This window comes from Castor canadensis, chromosome 11 (assembly GCF_047511655.1).
Source record: "Castor canadensis chromosome 11, mCasCan1.hap1v2, whole genome shotgun sequence".
Taxonomy (NCBI): domain Eukaryota; kingdom Metazoa; phylum Chordata; class Mammalia; order Rodentia; family Castoridae; genus Castor; species Castor canadensis.
In genome coordinates, this window is record NC_133396.1 from 5,762,312 (window position 1) to 5,772,296 (window position 9,985).

A 9,985-nucleotide genomic window follows, 5' to 3' on the forward strand; every position below is an offset into this window, starting at 1 on the left:
TCTCAAATAAGGAACATCTTGTTGTGTCCCTCTGTGTCCATGGCATGGTGGCAGGGACTGTACCTAGCCTAACTATACAGTGACTGTACAACCCTGCATGTATGTTGGCTTCTACTTCTCCCCATTCCTCCTCTCAGGCACTGTGACTTGCACACTTGAGTTTCACGTCACATGCATCCTGCAAGAGCTTCCATGTCCAGTTCCCATGCTGCCCCACTGGACTGCCATGTGGACTTGGTCTAAGGTCTGGCTCCTGTAACCTTCATTTTCTCTTCTCCAGGTACCTGGCAGGCTGATGACAACATTGTCAGTTGTTGGAACCCCCAGTGCCGGCGCTTATCATCCAGCAGCCTGGAGGACCCTGAGGAGAACAGGCCCAGCATGTGGGGTCCTTTGGCTGTCTGAGAGTGCCCACCCCTGTACCCAGGCTCCCCTCCTGCCCTGCATTCCATACATCCTCACTGGACCACTGGCCTCCTGGGCATCCTCAGCAAGACACGTGTGGACTTTATACTCAAGTGAAAGCTGGACATGGAGTTCAGCCTGCTCTTCTCCCAGCCTCATCTCCTATAACTGCCATCCTTGCCCTCACAGAAGAAAACAGAAGTTCTGAACTATAGCTCCTGAGACCCTTCACAGAGACTGGCCTGCACCTGCTGAACCTAGTTGGCAGGTGGAACAGAGGGCCAGAGGCTGTGTGTTTCTTAACATCTTTTCTCCTTAGGGGTGGGTAGGCCATGCAGATTCAAGAATTTGGGCAGCTTTGTTACAGACACCCATCTGGAAGTTTCTAATCTCTGGCACACCATAACCAATTCAAAACCTCCAGTTTGGGGTGGTTGGGGCATGGCTCCTGTGAGAAGGGAGGGCCATGTTGACTCTGTATGGACTTTCCCTTCCAAAGCACCAGGAGCCACTTTCTCAAGGACGGGAGAGATGGCAGCAACCAAAGTGTGGGTTGAAAACCAGTACTTTCTTTTGGTAGCAGAGCTGGTCTCCTGAGCCTCAGGTGCCTGTCTGCTGTGGAAAGAGCCCCAAATATGAGGCCTTCTCTTCGTGAAGAAGGCCTGGGGCTCCATCCAGAGGCGGCATCACAAAGAAGCGCATTTCTGGACCACCTCTGCGTGTACAATGCTAGGGGTGTTGAACGTTGTATTTCATCTTCACTGTAGCTGGTGGCGGGAGGGGGTGGAGGGGGTTAACCCTACTGCCCTGTCTCCACCCCTTTTCTTAATAGCTGAAGAAATAGGCTAAAAGATGTGTAGGCCAGGATCACCAAAGGAAATGGTAGTGAGCCCTGAGCTAAGTCCAGGCAGGAGCCTGGAGCCAGAGGCAGTGTGGCCAGGGAGCCAGAGGCAGGAGTTGAGTTGGGGCCTTTATCTCTACCCTAGATGTACTGCTCCCCTGCCTTCCAGATATGTGCATGATAGGCAAAAGAAGAGATAGAGCCTCCCATAGGGTCATCAACTTAGGAAACAGTACCAGTCAGCATCCAAACCCTATAAGAACAAGGCTGACCTAGAAGTTACTAGGTGTCACACTGCTTTCATCTGAATGAATTCCACATGGCCCTTGGGTTGATGCCTCGTCACTAGCTTTTGGAAAAGGCAGTTGTTTAGCAGACATGAGATTGCCTAGGAAGCAGAATTAGAAGCAATTAATTGTAAGGGTGAGAAGTGGGAGAGCCTTAGGCTATTCCACTGAGTCTTAGGATTTATGACTGTTACCCTAGAAAAGCTTTCCAAAAAAGCCCAGTGCCAAGGGGGCCTTTGCACCTTTTGTGTGGCTGCAGAGGTCAGGAGTATAGTGACTGTCACACTACCTGTTGGAGCTTGCAGTTCTGCCTGAGATACAATAAGCCAAGCCATGTCCACCCTTCCTAAATAGTCAGTGCACTCTGCTTTCTCAAACCCCATGTGATGTCCTTTCTTTCCCCCAACATTCTGACAACCCTTCTCATACACTTAAGATTTAAAGCAGTATAAGATGAGCAATAACCCCACTTCCTGATTTCCTTAAAGTATGAGCTCCTGAAGCACCAGGCAACAAGGAGGTTCCCTTAGCCTGGGATGATGGCACAAAGATCCACCTCCTTACCCAGCAGGCAGTAAGTAGGCAGGCAGTGTTCACAGTATGGTGTGACCCAGGAGGATGGAGGAAGTAACAAGGATGAAGGAGAGTTAGGTAAATAGCAGCCAGGAACACAGAGGAAGCCACTAAGGTCAGCCCATCCCACCTTCACAGCAAGTGTTCTGTCCTCTCCTAGGTTGGCCTCAGCTCCATAACCAAGACACACCTAGGTTACAGTGCCCTTTACTCTGCCTTTCTCAGTCCCGGACACCACCACCACCCCGCCCCACCATTCTCATTTAGCTTATGGCAAGCAGAGATAGCCCATTCATAGGATGGGCCTCAATCAGCCTGATCCGGGACAAATCAGCTGTCACTCTCCCACCCCAGCCTATCACAGAGACAGCCACCTGTCAGCATTTGCCCAGAGAGTGGAATGGGATCTGGCTTCTCCTAGTGGGCACAGAATGAGGGCCCTGTGGCTCCTTGCCACACTGTCTGTGCTCTCTAGTACAGGGTTGCTGCAGTGATCTTGGTTTCCTCACAAAGCCTTTTTGCCTTCTACCAGTTCCATCCCACCAGAGTTTATACCCTGCACTGGGGCACCTCCTGGGCACAGACCCAAACACTGAGCTGGCTTACTGGGGAGCCAGGTCAACATCCACATGTTTGATGTTGCCATGCTGTTGGTCACTTTGCTTTAGGGTCTGCACACCTGGGTGTGCAAACGTATACATGTGTGTGCTGTTTGTGCCATCTGTGTACCCCTCACGCTTCCTGGAGTACACATGTGGACACTACAGTGGAGACATTAAGGATGCAATATTTATGGATTGCTGCATGATTCTTAAAAATGAATAAAACTGTTTATAAGGGAAGGAAAGCTGTTAACTGCAAAGTGGGCTTCTTTGTGAAAGTTTCAGTTGGAATAGCTCAGGTGCTAGTATTTTTACTCAGGATCTTGAGGTGGAGAAGCAGGAGAGACAAGGTGGAGAGAAAGGCATGCTCCTGGGTGGGAGCCCACTGCCTGGCATTTTGCCTGATCTTCTGGGCACAAGGCCTCCAGCCCTCAGCTTCATTCCTGGGCAGAGCCTGTCCCTCCCTGTACAGCTGCCTTAAACCGGAGAACTCCCAACACTGCAGCTCCTCAATAATTAAAGAGCAGGAAAGCTGGTGACAGTAGGGAGATCAGAGAAGGGAGGGCCAGTGTCCCGGTAGTCTTGGTTCCTCACTTAAAGGTTGGTGAAATTAACATGACAAAATGACCTCGCTGAGAGAATTTGGCAAGTCTGTGACTGCTTCCTCCGCTGGCTGGGAGAGGACCTCTGAAGAAGCCTCTGGAATGCCAGCTTCCGGGAGCTTTGGCAGGATAGGGGAAGGGAGGGAGCTGCTTACCGGGAGCTGCTGGTTTACCCTACCCGCCTTGGTGTGTCTGCGAGCTGTGTGGCCGTTTCTGCGAATGTGAGCGGCAGGTGGCATCGGAGAGTCAGACCTGCCTGCAGGCACGGAGGAGATTCTCAGGGTCGGGAGCGAGGGAAAGGCCGCAGAAACATGAGAAAGTGTCACTTGCAGCCCAGATGGGAGGAAAGAAAACCCCAAGGTCACGGTTCCCGAGGCTGAGCGGGCGCCCAGCCTTGGCATCCAGGGCCCGGGACTGAGTCCCAGGAACCGTCGACACCTCGGAGCAGCCCAAAGCCGGACACGGCAAAGCGGGAGTGGCAGTTCCCGGGACCTTGGGCGGCAGTCGCGCGCTTCTCCGACCCAGCGCGGGGCCCTCCGGCGGGAATGCACCGAGCCAGGACGCGGTGGCGGGTAGGGGGCTGGGTGGCGCGGGAGAGCGCGGCAGAAGGAGGGAGTTCGGAGAGAGTTGCAGCCAGAGACAGCAGCTCGGGCCCGCGGTCTCCTTGGCGACGTGCGGGCCAATGGCAGCAGCGGAAGCTGTTTATGGGGGCGGGGCGTCGCCATGGCAGCAGGCGAAGCCTTCTGAGCGGCTACTTAATGCCGGTCCCCAGGCCGAGGGCACTCAGAGAAGCGCCGTCGGGCGGGGGGGGCGACGAGGGGCGCTGGCGTGGCCCTCGAGCTGAGGGCAGAGAACCGCGGGGAGTGGAAGGAACTTCTTCCAGAACTTTCTTCTGGCCCGGCTGCGCTCTGTGCCAGGTAAGGGACCGGGAGGGCTGCGGACCACGGGAAGAGAGGGCGTCGGTTCTAACCTGTTCTCCCACCGGTCCCCGACAGAAATGGGAGGAACAAGGACTGACATTCGAGGAGTTTCGGGGAACGTGCTCCCGCCCTCTCCCCCATAACTCTGTCCTATTCCCATACTTTACCAGGACCCCTCATCCTAATATCTCCTTTAAGGATCAGACGACCTCCCTCGCCCTCGCCCCGTCGTACAACCGTCCCAGACTTCTCGCCCCGCTTCCATTTTTGTTGCAGAGGGAGGGGTCCTGATTTCCTGTTCTGCAGGAGAAAGGGATAGACTCGGCTGCTCGATCCTCGACCCTCTTCCCTCGTGTGGCCAATAAAACCTCGAAGGGCACAAGGACGGTGGGGGCGGAGCGGCGGGGGGGGTCAGACCGAGGACACTGCGTGTTTCTCGGAACCCCCCCGGCGGGGACGAATGTGGAACAGGTTCCCCTTTCACGCCACCCCGTCTCTTTGGGGGTGCGGGAAGAGTGCTCAGCTCCTGCCGTGTCCCGCAGGCCGCGCATTCGTATTCGGAGGAGGCGACCCCCGGGTCGCGGAATGGAAGTGCGAGTCGGGGAGGCTGTGTAACTGGAGCCGCGGGAGCCAGCGGGCGGAGAGCGTGGCGGGCCACCCGGCTCCGGCCGTGGATGTTGACCGCCCCCTCGGAGAGTCCCCGCAGACATGGCGGAGAGCTGGCTGCGCCTCTCGGGAGCAGGGTCGGCGGAGGAGGCTGGTGCGGATCGCAGCCTGGAGGAGCCCGACGCCCTGGATGACAGCCTGACCAGCCTGCAGTGGCTGCAGGAATTCTCCATCCTCAACGCCAAGGCTCCCACCCTGCCCCCGGGGGGCACCGACCCCCACGGCTACCACCAGGTGCCAGGCTCGGTGGCGCCCGGGTCCCCCTTGGCGGCAGACCCCGCCTGCCTGGGGCAGCCGCACACACCTGGCAAACCCACATCGTCGTGCACGTCGCGGAGCGCGCCCCCGGGGCTGCAGGCCCCGCCCCCCGACGACGTGGACTACACCACCAACCCGCACGTAAAGCCGCCTTACTCGTATGCCACTCTCATTTGCATGGCCATGCAGGCCAGCAAGGCCACCAAGATCACCCTGTCGGCCATCTACAAGTGGATCACGGACAACTTCTGCTACTTCCGCCATGCTGATCCCACCTGGCAGGTAGGGGAGGCACGGGCTGTGGCCGCTCCCTCCCTCCCTACTCCCTCCTCCAGCCCTGCACCGGACTCTTCCCACATCTGCAAGGCCAAGGACCCCTTGGGAGGCAGCTGCCAAGGTTCTCGAAGGAGCCCAGTTCTTGGAACTGCCCCTCCTTTGACTTGCAGAGAGGCAGGGAAGACACGAGCACAGAGGGTTTTACGGGTGGTGCAGACGTTGAAGGGAAGGAACTCACTCATCCAGCAGGCCCAGTGTGGTCTCCTGGGGAGGTGATAGACTGGGAGCAGATTCTTGTCCCAAGTCCTAGAATTCCTAGACAAACTGCACCAGGACAGTTTGTCAGCGCCAGACTCAGAAATGGAAGAGAGGTGGCTTCCCTGCCAGGCTCTGCCATCCTGGCCCTTTGCAGTTGGTTGGAGAGGAGAGCAGGGGTGTGAAGCTCTGTTGCTCTAGTGGAGGGTGAGGGAGCATTCCCAAAGTCGGTCTCAGCCCCACTTCAACCCATACCCAGTTTCCTGCCTCCACTCCCCCTTCCTTGGCAGCCAGCCTCCCTGGGGGGACAATTACCTGAGCCAGGTGCTTTCCACAGGGGCTCTGCCTGCTGCTCTGGGTTCATGTTCCAAGTCTCGGGAACCTGGCACAGAGCAGCCAAGGGGCCCAGGCCACGGTGTAAACATGCCAGCCTTGCTGGGGGTGCTGTCCACCCACCTGCCCTGCTGTCCCAGCCTGGACCCCTGACCTCCAGCATTGTTTGGATAAAATTAAGCACCTAAGAACGCATAGGGCAGGAGGATGGTGGGTTTGAGGCTGAGTAGACATGACCCTCAGAGTCTTTGATGAACAGGATCCAGGGCTAGTTGGAGGCAGAGGCCTAAGGATACCCACTCTTAACCAGGGCACCCAAAGAACCCAAAGTCCCAAATCATTCTAAATGACCCAGGCTCTGGGTTAGAAGACCCCCACATACTCCCACCCCTAGGCCTGTGCAGCTCTGGCCCCCAGTCATTTACTGAGCCCTATGCTCTTGGCTGGGTAATAATCAACTGAGCCTGGGGTTGGAAGAGAGTGCTATGGGGGGTGAAGGCGCAGGCCAGCAGCTGTCTCAACAAACAAGGAGTCACCAGACTCCCCCACCCCACATCCCTACACATGCACACGCACACGCGCACACACACACGCACACACACACACACAACCCTTGGTCACCCAACCCCCTCCCCTGACCTATTCACTCACTTCACAAACAGAGCGCCAGCCAGGCAGAGGGAGATGGCAGTCCAGGCCGTGGGGGAGCCTAGGGCTTTGGCCAGGAACCACAAGCAACAGGATAAGGGAGGGAGGGCAAGCGACTGGGGTGGCACTGAGAGCCACCCTGCAGCTCAAAGCTCGGATGACTGAGCAGGCAGATATCCCAGCAACAGAGAACAAAAGCCCCCGACAGCACTCCAGGCTCCCGGTGCCCTGTGGCTGGTGTCCCAGAGCTGCAGCCGCCTGGTCAGGGCAGCGGGTCTGTCTTCTCCCCGTTGGAGAGAAGGTGGGGGGACAGCTTGCAGGAGCACTGGGTGCCACTCCATTACCATAGTCCCCTGTCTAACAGTTCTTTTTCTCTCGCTTTCTCCCGATGCCCAGAATTCCATCCGCCACAACCTGTCCTTGAACAAGTGCTTCATCAAAGTGCCTCGGGAGAAGGATGAACCAGGCAAGGGGGGCTTCTGGCGCATCGACCCCCAGTACGCTGAGCGGCTGCTGAGCGGGGCCTTCAAGAAGCGGCGGCTGCCCCCGGTCCACATCCACCCTGCCTTTGCCCGCCAGGCCGCACAGGAGCCCAGCACTGCCCCCTGGGCCCGGCCACTGACGGTGAACACCGAGGCCCAGCAGCTGCTGAAAGAGTTTGAGGAGGCCACAGGGGAGGCGGGCTGGGGGGCAGGCGAGGGCAGGCTCGGGCATAAGCGCAAACAGCCCTTGCCCAAGCGGGTGGCCAAGGTCCTACGGCCCTCCAGCACCCTGCTGCTGACCCAGGAGGAGCAGGGTGAGCTGGAACCCCTCAAAGGCAACTTTGACTGGGAGGCCATCTTCGAGGCTGGCACTCTGGGCGGGGAGCTGAGCACACTGGAGGCCCTGGAGCTAAGTCCACCGCTGAGCCCTGCCTCACATGGCGATGTGGACCTCACGGTCCACGGCCACCACATCGACTGCCCTGCTACCTGGGGTCCTCCAGTGGAGCAGGCTGCTGACAGCCTGGACTTCGACGAGACCTTCCTGGCCACATCCTTCCTACAGCATCCATGGGAGGAGAGTGGTAGTGGCTGCCTGCCCCCAGAGCCCCTCTTTGAGGCTGGGGATGCCACTCTGGCCGCTGACCTGCAGGACTGGGCCAGTGTGGGTGCCTTCTTGTAAGAGGCCAGACCCTGCCCCACCTCCAGACAGTGCCCAACTCAGGGCCCAGACTGCCCCCCAACACAGGCCCATGGATACCCCACCTCCCAGGCAGGGGCTGGGCCAGGTCTCCTGAGGCTGGCTTCATGAGACCACACTGCTGCCAGCCTGGGATGTCCTCAGATTCAAGCCCAGGAGGCTGAGAACTTGGGGTCCAGGACCAGAATTGCTGCCTCCCCCATCAGCCCCCACATACACACAGTGTTTCATTCACCCGCATGTCTCCACCCCAGGAACAGGGTAAACGGCCCTGCACCTTGCGAGCTGAGGGCTGGAGGAGCCCAGCCGGGCTGGGGAGGAACAGAACAGGGCCCTCCCTAGAGCACCTTCGCTTTGCCACCTCACCCACTCCCTCCTGCTTCCCCAGGTCTCAATCCAGAGAAAGTTCCCAAGTACAACAAATGCTAATTAGGTGACAGCAAATTAACCCCCTAGAGGCCTCTCCTGGCAGAACCTCCCCTGGGGCCAGGGCTGCAGTAGTAGAGAGGAACGTGGCTGGTGATGGACTGGGGGAGGGGAGCAGAGAGGAGGCAGAAATGAGGTGGGGGCGCCAAGGGGGGCAGTATGTTCTCTAGGGCTTCTGGGATCTTCAACTGGCTGCATCCCCAGGGGTGGGGCTGAGGATGCAAATCCCTTATCTTTGACCCCGATTTAAGATTGGCAGGAAGTTGGGGGTTTTGGGGGGGGTTGGGCAGGGGTAGCCAAGCTGCAGGGAGGTGGGGGGGACCGACAGACTAATGTAGTGAGTGTAGTGTAGCTGAGACTTAACTGGGAGGGACACCCAGCTTGCTGGAACCACCAGGACCAGGAAAGGGGCAGCCCCATGCCCCTGCCTGCACTTGGGGGATGGGGTCTCGCTCTACCCTGATCCCTGAGGATGCCACCTGTATCCACCCTCCACATGGGGCAACTTTAACATTTTTCATGAAAAGTTATTTACAATAAAAAATTTTTAAAAATAAAATTTTGAAAAATCAACATGGTCTTCAGAGCTTTCTTCTGAAAAGGCAAGAGTCTGTTTTGGGGGGGTGAGGTGAAGCACTTCTTGATGCTGAGGGAGAATGGCCTGGAAGAAGATGGGGGAGCAGTGAGGGCCTGCAGAGGGACCCATGGTGAACTCCCCACAACCTCAGTGTCCCCAAGGGAGGGACTGAGAAGCTGCTCTCAGGAAGTTCTCTGCAACCTTGACCTCAGTGCTTCTGTCTGTGTGATGGGAAGAGCTGTGCCCAGAGCCCTGGGGGAGCAGGAGGCATGTGAGGAGGTACACCCTGTCTGGCCCCAGGGACTCACAAAGGCCAGTGTGCCCAGATTCACGACATCCCCTACCATGAGGGCCTGCCCAGACTCGCCTGCCCAAGTCTGCATCCCTGGCCTGGGCCTGTTTCCAGCACCTCCCTCCTTTGGTCATCTCCTGGAGTGACAGGGTGTGAGGTCAGAAGGCCCCAGCCCCAGGGCCCCACTTCCCACTCTGGTATGTTTACCAGGCCCAGCCCAGTGCAGGCTTCTGGAGGAGGAAGGCCACCAGGAAGTGGGAGCCGGGTATTCAGACCTTCTTCCCCCACTCACACTGACAGAGACCAGTGCAAGGGACCAAACTATCAGAGTTCTGATGGAGAAACTGAGGCACAGAACATGTGCCTAGGTAAGAACCAACACCTTTCGATCCCCCCACCCACCCTAGGTTTGCATGGGATCCACTTCTCTATCCAGCCCCCAACCAATCCCACATACACCCTCTCTGACGCTTAGCCCCTCCCTGTGAACAGCTATCATACACACATGAGCACATGTGCATGGAACATGAACATACACGCACACACAGAGGTACACACAGACACACACATAGAGGTACACACACACACACACACATAGAGGTACAAATGAGAGGAATGTTGCTGGAGCCATCCTGCCCAGCTTCCCACCAACCCCTTTCTCCCCGTGTTTCTTTCTTTCTCTGTCCTCAAGTCTGGCTGTAGGCCAACCTGGCATTCTGCTAGCTAAACTTGCTGCTTTCATTTGCTAATTATTACAAATATTCCAGAAGAGCACACATACTGCAGGATTGGGTGGGGTTAGGGAGGGGGCTTACTGAGTCCAGAAGCTAGCCAGCCCATCC

General features: G+C 57.4%; 2 protein-coding genes across 7 annotated transcripts in view; both read left to right on the forward strand.

The window, feature by feature from the left end:
- Positions 1 to 2,968, forward strand: part of Rnf157 (ring finger protein 157) — a 73,620-nt gene extending 70,652 nt beyond the window's left edge. For 3 of the 6 annotated variants that reach the window (XM_020159358.2, XM_074045080.1, XM_074045078.1), the window contains one exon: positions 281 to 2,968. In XM_020159358.2, coding sequence (XP_020014947.2) covers positions 281 to 405 — 125 coding nt within the window. In that variant the 3' untranslated portion in view covers positions 406 to 2,968. The remainder of the gene's footprint in view (positions 1 to 280) is intronic. The other 3 variants (XM_020159359.2, XM_074045079.1, XR_012438426.1) reach the window with 2 other exon arrangements.
- Positions 2,969 to 4,100: 1,132 nt separating this feature from the next.
- Foxj1 (forkhead box J1) lies at positions 4,101 to 8,787 on the forward strand. The gene is made up of 3 exons (XM_020159361.2): positions 4,101 to 4,227; positions 4,773 to 5,436; positions 7,063 to 8,787. The coding sequence occupies exons 2-3, from the start codon at positions 4,939 to 4,941 to the stop codon at positions 7,828 to 7,830; spliced, it is 1,266 nt and encodes a 421-aa protein (XP_020014950.2). The 5' UTR covers positions 4,101 to 4,227; positions 4,773 to 4,938; the 3' UTR covers positions 7,831 to 8,787.
- Positions 8,788 to 9,985: the final 1,198 nt, after the last annotated feature.

What these genes read in the sequence shown, in the direction of transcription:
- Foxj1 (XM_020159361.2), top strand. Translation starts at nt 4,939, where the DNA reads ATGGCGGAGAGCTGGCTGCGCCTCTCGGGAGCAGGGTCGGCGGAGGAG. An exon ending in ATGCTGATCCCACCTGGCAG is followed by an intron (nt 5,437 to 7,062) that starts GTAGGGGAGGCA and finishes CCCGATGCCCAG; the next exon opens with AATTCCATCCGCCACAACCT.